This window comes from Chionomys nivalis, chromosome 3 (assembly GCF_950005125.1).
Source record: "Chionomys nivalis chromosome 3, mChiNiv1.1, whole genome shotgun sequence".
Taxonomy (NCBI): domain Eukaryota; kingdom Metazoa; phylum Chordata; class Mammalia; order Rodentia; family Cricetidae; genus Chionomys; species Chionomys nivalis.
The window spans coordinates 40,246,417-40,265,268 of record NC_080088.1 but is presented as its reverse complement, the minus strand read 5'-3'; the positions used below and the strand labels follow the sequence as shown (position 1 = coordinate 40,265,268).

At 45.6% G+C, this 18,852-nt stretch overlaps 1 protein-coding gene across 1 annotated transcript; it reads left to right on the top strand.

Moving 5' to 3' along the window:
* The first annotated feature begins 605 nt into the window (after nucleotides 1–605).
* Ndufb4 (NADH:ubiquinone oxidoreductase subunit B4) lies at nucleotides 606–8,801 on the top strand. The gene is made up of 3 exons (XM_057765894.1): nucleotides 606–846; nucleotides 5,471–5,617; nucleotides 7,032–8,801. The coding sequence occupies exons 1-3, from the start codon at nucleotides 667–669 to the stop codon at nucleotides 7,092–7,094; spliced, it is 390 nt and encodes a 129-aa protein (XP_057621877.1). The 5' UTR covers nucleotides 606–666; the 3' UTR covers nucleotides 7,095–8,801.
* The last annotated feature ends 10,051 nt before the right edge of the window (nucleotides 8,802–18,852 follow it).

The window sequence follows — 18,852 nt, the reverse complement described above, 5'->3', positions numbered from 1 at the left end:
AAGAAAAAGGCGTGGCTTCATTGCTTGCTTTAAGTAATTTGGCCCTGATGATTTGGATGGGTAATCTTTCTCCTCCCATCTTTAACAGTGGACTGGTCCTAATGTGGTAACCTGCAAAAAAAGGTTCATTCCCCCTTTTTTGGGTGGGGGGTGGGGGTGGGAAGTGCGGGGAGCTACGGAATATTTGTAAAGCACTTTGCATTATTTTCATTGTCTCATTTAAACCCCACAGCTCCCCAGGGTCAAGGTCATTTCTCCAGGATAAGAGAAAGGAAACTTGGACGTCACCAAATGACCTTCTCCAAGGTCACCCAGTTTGGATGAACCCACACTACACGGCAGGACTTCGGGAGCCACAGCCAGTCCAGTTTCCCAGTCTCTTCTCGTCTGCTCAACTTCAGGAAATTAGTTCTGCAAGAAAGGATCAGCACGGTGGGATACAAGTGTCAACTCCAGACAAAACCCTAAAGGCGGGCGGACAACAGCGCGCACGAGCAAACTACGGGTGCCGAGGGGCGTGGAGGAGGCTCAGACTCCGCCCCTCTCCCGCTTCTTCCTGCCAGAGCGTGCTAAGGCGTGCGCAAGCGCACTTCCTGAGCCTGAAGGTCAAACTAGAACGGACAGCCCTCAAAGTCGCGCAGGCGCAGATGTGCGCGGGCAGCCAAGATGCCGGGTTCCAAGTATAAACCTGCGCCCCTGGCCACTCTCCCCCAAACCCTCAACCCAGCCGAGTATGATGTGTCTCCGGAGACCCGAAAGGCGCAGCTCGAGCGCTTGAGCATAAGGGCCCGGCTTAAACGGGAATATCTGCTTCAGTACAACGACCCCAAACGCCAAACGCACATCGTGAGTGGGGCCGGGCGGGCTGTGGGCCGGGGCAGCGGCACGTCGCGTGGGCAAATCCAATCCATATGCTGGACACGGGTCCCTAGCCACACGCCCTTGGCCCTTTGACCTCGGCCGTAGGCTCAGCGGTCAAGCGGATGGGCTCCGGCTGCAAACCCAGCTGGCCTTACAGCCACTTCCCTCCTCATCTGGAGAAAGTTGTTGAACTCTGCGTAGTCTCGGGTTTCTTGTCTGAAACATGGCTATAACGTGGTCCTTCGTATCTTCTGAGGCAGAGTGACACGTGACCTATCTAGCACAGTATCTTCCTTGTTAAGGGAGTGATCTGGCTCCTTCCTTCCAGCTGTACAGCGTCAACAGCTGTTTTGAGCTCCTAACTCCCAAGGACACTTCTTTCTCACGAGATTGTAGGGGTTGTTCAAATTCAGCGTGTTACAGAACCCGAAGCTTGATGAAGCATTTGGCTTTGGAATCAGACCACATGACATCATATACTGACAATGACCCCTGGGAAATTTACATAATCTCTCTTAAAACGTAGGTTTTTAATGTTCTCCTGGAAACGGTGTGCATTAGACCTAGAGTTGTGAAATCCACTGAAAAAGTGTGTGACGTTACTATGTAACATCTCAGTAAACTGGTGTTTTAACAAGTGTGCTTTAGACACTTCCTGCTGTAGGTGCCCTCTAAATATCTCCAGTGAAGATCTTCCACCAACTGGATACCTATTCTCTATGAACTTTTGAAAGTTATGAGAACAACCAAGGGGAAGTTACACTGAGTGGCCAGATACAGTACTAAGTCTTGTTTGTTTTTCTCGGAACTCCAGGTCCCCCCAACCACAGCTCCACGTACTGGGATTACTGCCACCTTCAAAACCATACCTGGCCTGAAAAACTCTCTTTTTTGTAATTTATATGCCAGAACCATTCATAGAATTAAGCTGTGTTACTCTCTTGGCTTTTCTAGATGAGGAGACAGTATGGATAGGATATATTGCTCATACAGATACACCCTGTAGCAGGTCACAGTGCTCAGTTTGAACCCTAGTCTGTGTGACTCATAGTGTAGTCCTCCTCCCAGTTGGATATAGTGCTAACATTTTTATTATTGTTTGTTTTCTGTCAGGATCTCTCCATACATGCCCTGGCTGCCCTGGAACTCATTATGCAGACAAGGGTGATCTTGAACTCACAGAGATCCACCTGCCTCTGTCTCCTGGGTGCTGACATTAAAGGCCTGCTCCACAACACCTGACCTGTTTGTTTACTTTTTAAAAAAGTAGCCGGGCGGTGGTGGCGCACACCTTTAATCCCAGCACTCGGGAGGCAGAGGCAGGCGGATCTCTGTGAGTTCGAGGCCAGCCTGGTCTACAAGAGCTAGTTCCAGGACAGGCACCAAAAGCTACAGAGAAACCCTGTCTCGAAAATCCAAAAAAAAAAAAAAGTAAATAGAATAAGGCCTCAGTCAAGTTTGACCCCTAGTCGTCTGTCTTCTAATCTCTGTAACCTAGGGCAGTTTCCATTTCCCATCTGTAGCAGAGTCCCTGCCTCTTTAGCTGTTCCATTAATCATTTACCAAGCAATATATATGGACCCCGTTGTGTAATCTTTAGAAGTGGCTGATTTGGTCAGAAATTTGCTCAGGATCTATTATGAGACTATTTAAGATGATGAGGTAAGAGTACAAAGCCAGCTAAAGTTCCTGTCCTTGTAGATCTAGCTGTCTTTATAGTGGGGATGACAAACATTAAGAATATTAAATCTGAGTCATCAGTATGTGCGATAGTGCTAAATGATACAGAAAAAAGTAAGCGTGGGCTTCATAGTGTGTGTGTAAGAGCGAAGGAGGCCCCTGTCTAGAACATGGCATTGAGTGTTTTTGTTTGCTTTGTGGAGAGATAATTCAAATATGTTAGCCATCCTAGTGCTCTGGAGGCTGAGTCAAGTCTGGGCCACGCACACACCAACTCTTGTTTTTAAAGGATAAAGTAGGGAAAGGCACGGACAGAATGATAGAACAAAATGAGGTCAGAGAGGCTCCTGGGACTTGATCCCACCAGACTTGTAAAGATTTTTACTGAGAAGGGAGTCACATCATGGAGGCTCTGTTTCCTCTGTTGTCTGTGAGGGGCTGAGGGCAGGGAGGAATGAGCCAGGAGGCTTTCTACACAGTGAAGGCTCTTGGCTAATGCTGTGGCAGTAATTGTGGAGGTGGCCAGAAGTGGCAAGTGCTGGGTGGGTGTTGAAAGCAGCTCTCGCCAGGTTCACTGTCAGATGGACGCGCTGTGTGAGAGGACGGGAAGAGCTAAGGGCGACTCCACGGCCAGCAGAGTTCCTCTTGCTAGAAGTGAGAGGAGCAAGCGTGGTGGTGGATTGAAAAGGAATATTGACAGATTGGGTTTTTGGGGGGTGCTTTTGGGGTGCCTGTTTGGCAGTTATGTCTGCGCCCAGGCGAGTAGATGATGAGTAGAACATGGGCATTTAAAGCTAGCAGTAGAATGTTGGTAGCCGTTAGCATATGAAGGCCCAAAGTCATGTGACTGGCTGACTTTAGCGGAGTGGATGTATGTGAGAAAGTCCAGCAAAAGCTGAGGCCTAGTGTTAAAAGACTGGGAAAATGGAAGGAAACGAGCAAAAGAGATGGAGAGAGAATGGGCGGAGAGGAGGAAAACCAAGCCGAGTTGGGCTCAGAAATACAGTGAAGAAAGGTTCGAGGTCTCTCTCTGCCGGAGGCTGCTGGCATTCCACTTGCCACTGCGTGGCCTCGTGGAAAGTTGCCCTTCCCCTGTTTACTTAATTTATTCGCATGAGTGTTTTGCCTGCATTTCTGAACGTGTACCACGTATATGCCTGGTGCCGGAGGAGGCCAGAAATGGACATTGGGCCATTTGGACTGAAGTTAGAGATGGCTATGAGCTACCATGTGGGTGCTGGCAGCTGAACCCAAGTCCTCTTCAGCAGCAACAACCAACTCCTCAGCCATGGAGCCGTCTCTCCAGCTTTTTTCCTGTGGTTTTGATATTGAAGCCACCGGTACTTTTGTGGAATGAGATTTCTGTTTCTGGAAGGTATTGAAGTGCAGAGCTGCCAGAGACAGGCAGATGCGAAATCTCACAGGCATTCAGGGGCAGTCTCCAGCAGAAGAGCAGACACGCTGATCCTCTCATCTTCTGCCCTTACTCTGTGCAGTTTCTGTTTGCACCAGGGAATAATAAACAGCCCTGCAAAGCCCCGCGGTCTTAGCATGGAGTGATAATAATTGTTTCTAGAGCAGCAGGAGATGTTTTTAGACTTCTCTGACTGGTAGCGAGCGAGGCATTGCCCAGATTGCCCACACGGTTGAGAATTTCGGCCTGATTGAAAGGCTGGAAGCGTCTCCACTTGGGCTGCTTTACCTGTGAGCTGCAGCTGGTCACCTCGGGGGTCAAATCGCTGTAGTGCAGTTTAGTTTGAAGTGTAAATGTGGAACTTATTTCAGTCCTGCCAGTCACGGCTGTTTGGTGTTCGTTAGCACCTTAGACGCTCATGCTGCATACTGAAGACTAAAGCTGATTTTATTTGCTTATTTTAATTTGTCAGTTAATTGGAGAGAATAATTTTGCAAAATCACTTGGGGATTTAGCTAATTAACTTTAATTATGTGTTTGGGGTAGATTTGCTATTCTTGGGAAATTGTTTTAGTATAAATATATTAAATTATTTTTTTCTTAACCAAGATAAGCTGATTATTTGACAACTTTGACCTTTTTTTGGCAAGACTTTTCATAGTGTGGAATGTAATAGTTTGTTTTTCAGCATCAGCTAAGTTAGTTTAGAAACATAGTTCATGGTGAACGGTATAGCTCAGGAGTGGAGTTCATGCCTGGTCTACACAGTGCCCTTGGTTTGCTCCTCGGAACCAAAAGGAAGCAAGAGCATATCGTTCAGAGTTAGAGTAAGCCTGCTTTCACCTTCCTGCAACGGATGAAGCAGGGAACAGGCCATTGTCACAGCATTAGAAATAGGACGCTTGACAGTGTCTGAGGTCTGTCTTTGTCAGGGTGTTGTTCTGATGGCCACTTCTGAGAGAGTGAACCAGGGTAAGGAGAAGTCGGAGGGATTCGTGGAAGAGAAGGGGAGAGGGGGTTTCTCTGCCAGTTTCAAGTTAGGAGTTAAATCCTAAGTAAATAGAAAGCTAGCTGTGGATAGAAGAACCTTTATGCTGTGCAGGATTTGAACAGGATCCCTAGACAGTTGTTTGTGACCAGACATGGTGGTGCACACCTGGGATCCCAGCACTTGGGAAACTGAGACTGGAGGATTGTCATGATGCTGACTTGGGCTACAGGTTGGTCAGGGATACAGGGCTACCTTGTCTTGTAAAAACCAAAACCAAAAAAGAAAAGGAAAAGAGAGGGAGGATAAAAGGGGGGAAAAAGCTTTTGAGTGTTAGAAATGGGTCGGTGGGAGTGGTAGCACAGCCGTGGAATCCCACTTGGGAGGTAGAGGTCAGAAGCCAGAGCTGAAGGCAGTGTGAGTTACCCTGGAGAACAGAAGGCTTCCTTGTTCTCCTTCGCAGCAGCCCTGACAAATCTTCTCAACACATCCTCCTTAAAGTTCACAAATCTTTGTATTAATTTCAGGAGGATCCTGCCTTGATTCGTTGGACCTATGCAAGATCAACAAATATTTATCCTAATTTCAGACCCACCCCCAAGAACTCACTTTTAGGAGCTGTGGCGGCATTTGGGCCCCTCATTTTCTGGTACTACATTTTCAAAACAGACAGGGTAAGTATTGGGCAGGGTGTTTAGCATTGGTGTGAGAGGTACCAGCTCAGTGTTGTGGCCATTGCTCCCAAGCCCCTCCCACCGGAACAGTCCTTCCCCTTCTATCTTGTATCTTCATTCCTTTCCGGAAGATTTGGAGTTTTCTATTTGATTTGATACTTTTTTAAAAACCATGAAGCCTATGGGTCTTTCAGATTTAATTTAATGTTTGCTCTGCCATTAGAAAAAAGTCATAGAACAGTCAGATTAAATGTGTGAGATTAAATGTGTGAGATTAATTGTGTCAGATTAATGTGTGTGATTAAATATGTGAGATTAAATGTGTCAGATTAAATTTGTGAGATTAGAGCTTAGCTCATGAAAGCTTTCTGTTTTTTTCCAGATAATATAAGGAAATTATAGTGTGATTATTAAGCATATGAATACCATAATAACTTTTTCTAAAATTAATTTTCTCCTTAGAGGGTGGATAGAAACTTTTACTAAGACAGAATTGAGAAGGTCTCACTATGTCTCCCAGTCCAGCCTCAGATTTAAGGACTTCTGTCTCAGCCTCCTGAGCACTGGGATTACAGGAATGAGTCACCATGTCTGGCTTAAAACTAGACTTCTTTTGTGACTCACCTTCAAATATGCTGGTGAAGGTCTTTAGTTTTGTTGATGCATTTGTTAGAGATGAGGTTTATTAGTCCAGTGTGAACAGAGCATACGGATCACTTAGCATGCTCTCTTGCTGAGTTCTTCATGTGAGTGACTTTACAAACATACTAAACCTCACAGTGGCAGCAGAAGTAGCCTGCCAGTCACCGTCACCAGAGACCTTGCTGCATGGTCACAGAGAAGGCTGCTCCCTCTGACTCTGCTCCTGGCACAGTCCTAGAGCTTGTGCAGCCATCCAGACTGGAGGCCACTCCCCCTGCTACATCATCAGCCAACCACCCACTCTTCTATCAGAGCTCTGTCTTTTGATTGGTCAGTCAGCTGTGCTTTTCCAGACTATGTTTGCATTTGCTCTGACTGTCTACCTTTGAAGCTGGGCATGGGAGCTCATACCTGTAATCCTAGCCCTGGGAGGCACGGCAGGAGGATCACAGTGAGTTTGAGGCCAGCTAGGTTAATGACTGAGTTCCAGGCTAACCTGGGCTGTAGGGTGGGATTCTGCCTCACAACAAAAACAATGTCTCTTTGGGATGGGGCAATTCCTTTCTCGTCACTGAAAACAGCTAAGGTACTTTTGAGTGGCGGTGTTTTCTTCCAGTCCTAACTTTAGCGTCTCGTTGCTTCCTCAGAGTTCTTGGGCTTTAGGGATGGGACTACAACTAACTTTTGAGAATTTTTATTGCTGATTTGCAGTTATTCCATGGCCGTGCCATGCTTTTTAATATTGTGCCTCTTTTTATTTTATTCTGTACAGGACAGAAAGGAAAAACTTATCCAGGAAGGAAAATTGGACCGAACTTTGAATATCTCCTATTAAGTTTAGCAAGGATGACACTATCCTTGTATTAATAAATCTATTATCGCTGAACAGATTCTTTTGTTCTTGGGTTTATTGCTGAGGCATGTTAATACCTCACAATGGAAGCAGAGGTGGCTCGTGCTGGGATATGTGTGTCAGAATGACGGCCAGTGTTTGCTGGATATTGTAGAATCTCCTTTCCAAGAGCCCAGCTCGATGAAGAAATGTTTCTTTATTCATTTAATCTGTCATTCACAAATGAGTCTTAACCATGGCCAGCTAATATGTATGCTAAGGGTACAATAGCCAGAGAGCCAGAGTGCACAGCTCTGAGAACTCGTTAGGATCTAATACCTAAGTCCTTGCGTGGCCCCAGCCTTATCGATGAGCACAGTAGAAGGTAGTGATGATGTGAATCACATAAGAGACTTGGGAAAATGAAGTACTGATAAGGAAGCAGCTCTCTGTGAGAGGTTTGGGGAGATGGCATTTGGTTTGGTTTCTGAAAGATCAGAGGCTGACAGGTCTAACAGGAACATGAAAGGCTAAGGGGCCTGCTGGGTTTATCTGACCTGGCTGCCTCTGGGGTAAGAAGGTGAGGGCGGAGAGCATGCTGAGGAACAGAAGGATGACAGCCAAGGGCATAGGCTAGACATCCAGCTGGGATGAAGGCTGCTGGGATTTAGCTGCTAGAATTCTGGTTTCCATTTTCTTTTTATAGCGTGGAGATTGTAAGGCCTTTCACCTCATAAAGCCATGAAGATAAAAATGCAGTAGTATTAACTGATAATACCTGCTCCTCCACTTGGTAGTTCAGTCTGAAAACAGTATGGTAACAATTTCATCCACAGAGACAGTCAGATCAGGGGGGTCAGCATGCACTCCAGGCTGCTAAGTGTCTTTGGTCTTAACTTTGGAAGCTTATGCATCTGTTCCTATCTTAGCCCTCATTACCACAGTCAGCAAAGCCTGGAAGGCTTCGTATGCAGGTAGTTTATGTTGGGATCTAAAAGGGCCTGGGAAGAGGGATGAAGTCCATCCCTGTGTGCTGTTGACTTCTTGCCTCTGAGTGGCTCCCATCACATTCAAAAGGCCTCTGTAGAATACACAGAATTCTTCAAACATGGGTAAAGCAAATATCCTATTTCTGGTGGTCAAGAGTTACGTCCCAGGTGAGCCTTCCTTTCCTGGCTGGCTGGGTCCATCAGGAAGAAGGTGCTCAGGACGGAAATCAAGTGTGTGTAGCTGAGCCACATCGTAGCAGCAATGGGACTAAGAAGGCGGACAGGATGTGAAACAGGCACAAGTTTATCACTTCCTCATCTGTACCATGCAGATCTTCAACCTGCTCACATTAACTAACACGGCCTTCAAAGTGATGGCTACATAACAATCTACGAACCAGTATGAGAGGGGCAGTGGGGCGAGCCGAGGCGCACACTACTAGAGCTGGCCTGGAGATGTGGCTGGTGGTCATCGTCTCAAGCTTGCTTTCCAGATGTCCCATTGGCCACACTGGAGATGCAGATTGCTTGGCTGAGGGAGTCACCACCAGGTCTGTTTTTAAAGATGGCCTTAGTTACTCTAGGTGTTGTAGCAATCACATAGTCATAGTTACCTTGGGCATGGACGTACCCACATGTTCCAGCCAATGCTCTGGCTCAGTTGTGTAGCGGTGACACTATCCCCTTATATCAGTTCTGCCAATCACAAATCGGGCTCCCAACTATGGTTGATCGCATTACAGTTTCCCTGATGGAAGGCTTCTGCCTTTGTCCCACAGTGAATCTGGTTATCTTATTCATCAAAACCTAAGTTGGGCCAGTGAGATGGCTGGGGTAAAGGCTCTTGCTATCAAGACTGCTGATGTGACTTAAATCTCAGGAACCTGCACTGTGGAAGGAGAGAACCCTCCGATCTCTACGTGTGAGATGCAGCGTACTGTAACCTTCCTGCAAACACACATAAATATGGGGATCAGGGATGTAGTCAGTGGTAGAATGCTTACCCAGCATGTGTTTGGGTTTTAGTGTTTGGGCTCTGGGTTTGTTACCTAGCTCTGGGAAAAAGAGAAAAGTAAACCCAAAACTTGTAGGGCAAGGAAGGACATGTTCTATCCCACCAGGTAATCACTAAGTCCTGCTGCTGGTCCTTTTGCTCCTGAAGGCAAGCTGCGGCACTATGTGTGACCATTGGTTCATTGCATCGGCTACATGGTGAACCCTGTGCTTCAGCCCTTCAGGATGCTGTCAGCAAGCCGATACTGTGGCTAAGATTTAGTAGGCTTCGCTGCTGTTCACTTATATCCTGGAGCTGCTAATGCCCACCTTACCACACACTTCTGTCTTCACAGATCACAATGAGCAGCTCGTTTAAATAGCTAGTAATGATAACTAGCTGCTTTGGGAGCAGAATCGTTCGTTATTGAAGAAGGTGTCACCATGCTTGAGAGCCTTAGGGGTGAGTCTTCATGGCAGTAATCGCCAGGGTTCTGCAGAAGACCCAAGCTTCACTCTTATGTTCCATATGTATCGAGGCTATTGGTTCAATTGTGTTAGAGACGGAATTGGCAGCATTGACAGCTGCTGGCCCTGTGACCTGAATGTGCTGCAGAGCTCTCTCTGGGCTCCATTCAAAACCAGTAGCTTTACAAAGCATCCCATTAGTAGATGAGAATGGTGTGCCCAATAGAGTCCCGAGTCCAGAGAGATTCACAAAATACTGGCCCTATCTCTTGAGAAGGAAAGGGTATTGAACAGAACAACTTACGACTCTCTCTCTCTCTCTCTCTCTCTCTCTCTCTCTCTCATCTCTATCTCTCCCCACCCCCTCCCAGCCCTGGCATCCTGAAGATCACTGGGGCCCCATAATCACTGATAATGAAAGGCTCCTGATTCTACATAGAGATGATCTCCCGCTCGGGCTGTCTCTTCCAGGGCCCGGGTTACTCACATTTCTCACGGCAGCAGACTACCTGACAGTTTATAGAAGGAAAGATTTATTTGGGCTTATGTCTCAGTCCACAGGGGAAGGATGCTCAGGGCAGCATAGAACAGTTCATGTCATGGCAGCCAGGATACAAAGCAAAATAATTGCACCCAGTGGACTTTTCTCTATTCTTTTATTATTGCCCGTGGACTCCAGCCTGTGAGGCGGTGTCGTTTATATTCAGGGCAGGTCTTCCTCCCTTAGTTAATCTGAAAACATCCTCACAGGTACACCCAGAGGTGTGCTTTACTAATATACTAGGCACTTCTCAATCCAGTGAAGATGAGAATCAAAAGTTAACCATTTTAAGGCCAGGGAGTGAGTTCATTCCATAAAAAGCTTACCCTGTAAACATGGCAACCCGAGTTCAATACCAGAATCCATGTAAAAAGCCAGATGTGGTGGAGCGCTTGCAGTCCCAGCTCCGAGGAGGCAGAGTCAGATCCCTGGGGCTCACCAGTCAGCCACCCTGACCTAACCAGAACCTCTGGCCGGTGAGAGGCCCTGACTCAAAAGACAAGGTGATTAGTGCCTGAAGATCGACATCCAAGGCTGTTCTCTGACCTTTATATCCACACACACTCTTGTGCACGTGCCATCCACACACATATGTGTGCACCTGCATGCGCGCGCGCACACACATACACACACTATGGGAACTGGAGTAATAAGGAGCCTAAACAGTAAGCAAACAGGAGTGTTGGGGCAGAAGCCACAGAAGGTTTGAGAGACAAGTCAGAGGAGCAAGCCTGGTAGACACATGAAATTGCTATGTGTAACGACAGAAAGTTCAAGCGAAGCAGCATGTATTTCTGCAAAACAGGCCTGCAACTCTGTCTGGCCCTACAGCTGCAAGTAGCGATTGTCTGACTCATGCAATTCTCGTCCTGAATTTCATGTCATTCCTAATCCTTGTCCCCCACCTCAACAGCACTATCCTCTTAATGCCCCCCCCCCATTTCCTTCTGTGCTGGGAACTGAACCTGGCATCTTTGCACACTCTAAGCAAGGGTTATAACACTAAGCAATCCCTACAACCCCACCCCCTTTTTACCTTTTGCTATAAAGCAGGGGTCTCATTCAGCTGCCCTGGTTGGTCCTGCATTTGCAGTCTTCATGCTCGGCCTCTTGAGTAGTCTGCATTACAGGCTTGAGCTAGCAGAGCAGGCTACCATTCTTCATTTTTGTCTCAGTGGTCCTGGACTTGAACCTAGAGCCTAAGCATGCTAGGAAAACACAGACTACATTCCTGGCCCAAAAGTTTTCCACCTCCTCCCCTCTCTCGCTGTGTAGTTCAGGCTGGACCCAAACTTTTCCTGTCTCTGCCTCCCACATGATAGGACTAACACCGTGCCCATTGCTGGGAGTCATCCCCAGTGGTGGCAGTGGACAGGTCCCGCTGAGGATGTAAGGAGTTGGCGGGGGGCACAGGCGAACCAGGCCATGGTGATGGTGAGAATCTTGCTGCCTTAGTCACTTCCCCGGCACCCATGACCACTGCAGGCTATTGCATTAAATTGTTCTCCAGATTCATAACAAACAATGTAGCCTTGCTCGTATTTTATTGGAAAGCAAAAATGGAAGAAATTCTACCTTGACCTCTGGGTTTCTTTTATAGATGTGTTATTTGATGCTGCAAATGAACCAGTGTCTATTATAATTAGAAAGTACTCAAGTAAAAAATAGAATAAAGCCCACTCCTTATTCCATATCATGTGATGATTTTTTTTTTGTTGTGTATCTTGCTGTGGTGGTTTGAATAGGTATGGCCCCCATAGACTCATGTGTTTGAATGCTTGGCCCATAGGGAATGGCACTATTAGGAGGTGTGGCCTTATTGGAGTAAGTGTGGCCCTACTGGGGAAAGTTGAAGCATGATTATTAAAACTAAGAGAGAGAAATTAGGGTTCAACCTGAAGGTCAGAAATGCAAAAACAGCCAGCCGTTGGCTCTTACCTCTACCTCAGTACTCTACAGGAATCTCAGAATGAGACTGAGACTCAGAGCTGTCTCCTCCCGTTTTATAATCCTCTCTAGTTCTGGGATTAAGGGCATGCATCGCTACCTCCTGGTTTCTATGGCAACTAGTGTGGCTACTGTAATTGAAAGTGTGTGTCATTGTGGCTACTTGGATTAAAGGTGCTTGTCATTGCTGCCTGGTCTGTGAGGCTAGTCAGTGTGGCTGTTTTACTTTCCCGATCCCCAGGAAAACTTTATTAAAACACAAGTGAAACACCACTACAGGAAGTCCATCACCATGGGGATGGACTTCGAGGTCTCACATATGCTCAAGCTACATCCAGTATACAGTCTCTCCCTGCTGTCTGCAGGTCAAGATGTAGAACTCTCAACTCCTTCAAAACCACGTTTCCTGCCCTGATGGCGATGGACTAAATCTCTGAACCTGTGAGCGCCCCATTGTCCTTTCTAGAGTTGTCGTGGCCACGTCTTTTCCCAGCAGTGGAAACCCTAACTAAGACAATGTGTCTATCACAACCTACTTAATTCTTCTTATAAGTGAATATTTTATCGACTTTTTCTTTTCTCTCCTTTTATGATCAATGTGATAGACCCTTGTAGGAGAATGTTTGTGTTTGTGTAACTGTCTCATGGGATAGTGCTGTGCATGGGGCCACATGCCTTTCAAGTCATACCACAAAGGAAAAATAAAGGAAAAACAGAGTCCCAGTAGATGTTTACTGTAATGATTTTTAAACCCAACGACTAAAGCTGCCTTAAATCTGCACTTTGTTTATTACTGGGATTCAAGATTTTTCATGTCTTCCTGTCCATTTGTTTGTTATTTGCTTGTTCAAATTTACTTACTGCCCTTTTATGTAGGTGCCTTTTTCCTTAATGATTTTATGACTTAAATAAGACAAATTAAAGACTAACCTTGATCATTCCAATCAGAAGTTATTGTAGCCTTCCCTCACATTTGGGGAAAAACACCATGTACTCTCGGTGTCTAAATGTTAAAGGAAGCAGTACCCAGAGGAATTTTTGCATCATTTCTTAGCATTGAGAAGTATTGAGCAATGTGTTCTTGAGACTCTAATCATTCCACAAGATTTTTTTTTTCAACCAGTCAGGAACAATGTCCTAAATCAAACCAAGAAGCAGTCTGATGAGGACACCAATTGCCACCTCCTCTGAGCTCCAAATGTGCCATCTGTCTGGCTGATGCTGCTCACTCTGGGCACTGGAGCCCACACTGTGGAACTGCTGAACACAAGAGAAAAAAGACAGGCGTGTAATGAGGATCCAGATCTTAAGATCTCAGACTCGAGCCTTCAGCGAGATGACAGAGAAAGTGACTGGCAGTGGTCAGCAGGACCAGCCTGATGAGGTTCACATTCCTGGAGACCATGTTGGTCCCTGGGTGGAGCATGGTCACAGGGCAAGAGAGGCGTTGGGAGGGCCAGGAATCAGGCTGCTGATTTTCAGGCTTGTCTTTCAATTTTTGAGACAGCCCTAATGCGGAATAAAGCAGCCCCTGCCGATTGCAGATTGGCTCATCCGGCTGTGAGCTTGTCGAAAGCTGTACAGACGTCTCTCTCTGTCTCTCTGTCTCTATTAGCTCCCCTTCTGCACACACAGGCAGAGACAGTTCAACAACTGCCTTAGCAGAGCATGACATCACTTCTACGAAACTTACTGCTTTATTAATTGATATGACTTCTTACCCTTTTTTGCTTGGATCTTGCCTCGAGCAAAACATCATACCTGTCCTCTAATTGAAATCTCATTGGGTCCAACCTTTGTGTTTCTAACTCCCAGTGTCACCCAGCAGCCTTCTCATACCTTGGGGTTAGGTGCAGAGTATTGTTACCCATCTCTATGTCCTTCTGGATAATTCATAGGTTATTGGAAGATATTGGAAATATGTACAAGAATCTGTTTTGGTTAAATTCGCATGATTGCAAAAACATATGGATGGCACTTTTTCTAAAAAACACACTTTTTTTTTTCTTCCAAGACAGATTTTCTCTGTGTAGCCCTAGCTGTCCTGGAACTCTCTCTATAAACCAGACTTTCTTTGAACTCATAGAGATCGACCAGTCTCTGCCTCCTGAGTGTTAAGATTAAAGACATGTTTGCCATCACTGCCCAGCTAAAAACACCTTTTTAAAAAACCTTACCATTTAGTCATTTTTTTAAAATTAATTTATTTTTTAAATTTTTATGTACATTGGTGTTTTGCCTGCATGTATGTCTGTAAGGGTGTCAGATCCCCTGGAGCTGGAGTTACAGACAGTTGTGAGCTGCCCTGTGGGTGCTGGGACTTGAACCTGGGTTCTCTGGAAGAGCAGTCAGTACTCTTAACCACTGAGCCATCTTTCCAAAAACACACTTTTAAATGTATGAAAAGGTTTTGGGCTTTCTACTTCCCTTCCTTCCTTTCTGCTTTTGTGAGGAAAGTGACTGAGTTCCATTTCTCTTCTAGAGTATCCATTTGTCACGCTAACTCTGGTGGTGATACTTCGATTCATTACCTCTTTGACTACCTTGGTTTCCTGGCAGAGTCGAATGTCTATCTTGGTAGTAGCATGGCCAAGAGAAACACCCACCAAGACACACCATCTGCTTGGAGACCCTTTGTTTGGAGCTATCACAGAAGTGTTCTGTGAATCTCGAGCTCATAGCAATCTAGCAGACTTCTGGGTTTTCCTGGACATGGATGACTCACAGAATGTCGGAGATTATCTGGAAAAAACCTGACACTTAAAGTTCAAGTTCGCTTTTTCCCGTCTTCACAAGGAATATCACTTTAGTTTTGAATATGCCCCTTCTTGTCCTCCTTGCTTGTGCATGAGCTCTTTTGAGTGTGTGGATGTGAGCACACAGTATGTGCATATGCTCCTGATGCCAGAGGGTCTCCTGGGGGGTATTGTTCCTCCCTAGGGAACATCTACCTTGCTTTTTGAGACAGAGTTTCTCCCTGGGTCCTAGAGCTCACTGATTAGGCTAGGCTGGTGGCCAATGGGTCCCAAGGACCCACCTGTCTATGCCAGAATGATCATTCCTGGCTTTGTCATGTGGGGGTTGAGCATTAACTTGGGTTCTCAGGCTTGCAAGGCGTGTGCACTTCAACAACAGGACTGTCTTCCCAGCCCTAGGCTCTCCCCCCTCTTCTACTGCTTCTCTTACTTTTCTTTCTTGGGGGACAGGGTTTTGCTATGTGTCCTAGGTTGGTTCTGAACTCACGGGCCTCTGACTTCTGTCACTCCCAAGGACTAGGGCTGGAGACATGCCATCCTACCTGGCTAGTTTTGAGTCACTTCTTTACTTTGTCTCTTACTAGGTTCTAGAAGAATCTTGGACCCTGGAGAAGCTGGAAACAGCTGAGGCCATTTGAGAAATCAGTCTAGGAGGTTCTTGAGGGCTGCCATCAGCTACAAAATTGTTGAGGCAAGGATGAGAAAGAGAGGTGATAAACAACGCTTATAATTTTACACAAAGACTTAAAAATCTTACATTGATTTTTCAAAAATTAAAAACATAATGTTTTCCAAAGAGAGTTTTATCAACATTTTACATGAAATATTGAAAGCCACAAAAAGTATGGTATGGTATATAGAGTAGCTTGAGTGGCAGGTTTCATATCATAATTTTTGGACTGGAAATGACTTCTCTGATGCTTCAACACCCACTAATCTGAAGATTAGGTTCTGAGTTCTGACTAGGAAGTGCTGCTTGATTTCCTTTGTCACCTGGTTGTGATCACAAGTGATACTGCCAGGACTGGCCAGTTGCTGGCCAATTTTCTCACCTCTTCCAAAGATTGAGAAGTTTAAATAGGGAGTTGCTTGTTTGCTTGTTAGTTGTAATTGTGCAAAGCTAATGTTGACAGATTCATTTTTTCTCCTGGGACTATAAGAATGAAGAGACTCAAACCCAAATCCTTATTGTCTTGCTGCTTTGCCACCTGAAGGTGCTCGTGGTAGGCTCTACAAGAGAAACCTGGCTTCTCAGGAGGCTGCTGGATCATCCTTCACAGCAGGCAAGATGAGATGACCCTTGGATCAAGATTGCCAGACATTTCCCAGACAAAAATCTAAGGTTCAGGACTCCTCTATGCTGTCATTTTCCCTATTCTGAACTGATAACCTCAGACATCTTTCATAAGATCCTGGTCGCTAAGCTAATATTAGATTTTCGGATACTTAGAGTTGAATAAACTCTTAATCACATCATATCCTTTTATTAAGAGAAAGAGAGCATCCTTCAGATTTTAATTTTATTCACAGAATCTAAAATCAATGCTAATGAGTGTACAAAACGTCCCCATTTGTCAGATTCTCCTCGCTGAGCTGCTGTGGCATCGCATACAGTTAGTCCTCCACAAGGCTTTGCTCTTAATCACGCTTGTCATGGCTTGTACTGAAACTCTGACATAACTTTAGTTGTAAAAAACCTCTGGATTAGCCCTAATGAAAGTCCCAAGGGCCTCATGATTAGACAAGATTCCTCCGGGAAAAGCTCTCAGACACAAGGAAACTGCTTTTATCAAAATCACTTTAAATTCTGCCTTAGCTTCCACTTCACTAGATCTATTAATAGACACGGCTGGGATCTTAAGTTGAAACATGATTTCTTGCTCTCAGACCTAACGGCAGCGAGAGGATTTTCAAGGGCTTCAGCACTCTCAGTCTTGGTGCATCTGTCTCTGATGGCATCAAAGTGCACGCACCTTCCTCTCCAGTCAGATGCATCTGTCTCTTACAGTATCCAAAGTGTACATGCCTTCCTCTTCAGCCAGATGTGAAGTGCACATACCTTTCTCTCCAGCCAGATGCATCTGTCTCTTCAGAATCTGAAGTGCACACATCTTCCTCTCCAGCCAGTTGCATCTGTCTCTGATGGCATCCGAAGTGTGTACATCTTCCTCTTCAGCCAGATGCTAGTTTATTTAGGCCTATGGGCCTGGGTGTGGGACAATGGGTTATATTCTGTCAATTATATTTTAAATAAATGCTGATTGGCCAGTAGCCAGGGAGGAAGTATAGGTGGACAACCAGACAGGAAGTAGAGGTGGGTAAATGAGAACAGAGGAATTCTGGGAAGAAGAAAGTTGTTCTGCAGCATGACCCAGCCACAGAAGAAACAAGATGTAACTGCCTAGCTAAAAAAGGTACTGAGCCACATGGCTAACATAGATAAGAATAATGAGCTAATATAGGTTATACGAGTTAATAAGAAGCCTGAGCTAGTGGGCCAATCAGTTTATAACTAATGTAGAGCTCTGTGTGATTTCTTTGGGACTTAAAGGCTGTGGGAACTGGGCAGGACAGAAACCCGGGTCAACAGGTCTCTGCTTGGTAATTCCAGCAGCTCCTATGGTAGAGGGCACCACAGTCTCCCAGAGGTAGGAACTGAATTCTCTTTGAGTCCTAAGGGTAACAATAAAAAGTGTGCACTGTGTGGATGTCTTCAGAACACCACTTAACTCCCAAAGCCCCGGGGGGGGGGGGGGAGCACTTCTTCCTTTAAGGAAGAATGCAAGATTTGGAGAGGTTGACACACGTCCAAACTCATTTGGCCATAAAAGCACAACTGGATTTCAGAACATATATATTGTTTTTGGAGACAGGGTTTCTCTGTGCAGTCCTGAGTGTCCTGGAACTCTCCTTGTAGACCAGGCTGGCCTCAAACTCAGTGAGATCAGCCTGCCTCTGCTTCCCATGTGCTGGGATTAAAGGCATTCACCACTACTGTCCAGCCAGAACCTATATTCTTAGTGACTATTCTTTCCAAAACTGAAATTTATGTATAATGGTTACTAGTAACTACCTAATGATTATAGTGAAAACTAATAGATTAAGAGCAATAATTTCCTTAAACCCCACAAGAAGTTATAGCATTTGTTGTATGGTGCTTATGTTGTGATAGGTTCATCCCACTATTACAGGTTGCTGTAGATTGCCCACGTGGGTGCTGGGAACTGAACTCTTGGTCTTCTGGCAGGCAGTCAGTTCTCTTAACCATTAAGTCATCTCTCCAGTCCCTAAGTAATGTACAGACCTGAACTTATATACCTGCTTTAAGCAGTGCTAGAAGGTAAGTACTATTCTCAGTGTTCTTTACTTCCGAGTAACTCCTTACCTTATGCCCCTGCCTTCCTGTCCATTCTGTTTACTGGAAAACAGAGCCTTCAGGTTTTCCCCAAGTCTTTCTTCTGTTGACCCTGGAAACAGAAGTACCTTCGTTGCTGGTTTTAACTGAAGTGCCTATAGCCTTGTCCCATCTCTGGTGTTTCTAATTGCTTGGTTTGAGATGTAGCCTGGGCACTTTAAGATGCTGCAAGCCCCCAAATGCACACTTGTCTCTGAGAACCATTGTTCGCTCACATCTAGCATCTGAGAGTTCTTTGTTGGGTGTGACTGTGCTGTGCACTACAGTGTACTTATCAGAGGACCGGATGTCTACAGCTCCCTTTCCAGCTGTGTCAACCAAAAGATGCCTCTCAACTGGATGTGTTATATTTGGGGAAAAGGAGCAAGATGGCCCCTGTTGAGAAGCACTGGTCTAGGGACATTTCCGGTAGCCCGGACTGTGGGAAGTCTTTCAGAAAGGAACGGAGAAGGGTGGCTGCTGTTACACTTGCTTCTGAACGGCAAAGTACACAGAGGTGCCGAGGAAGTCTGGCAGGAAACCCTCCTGTCACTGGAAGAAACTTAATCAGGGTGCTTTTTGTTCTTTGGAGTTTTTCATTCCAAGCAAAAAGATGGCAAATTTTTTGAGGAGCATTTTGGAAAATTAAGGAAATGACACAAATTTTCCTAAC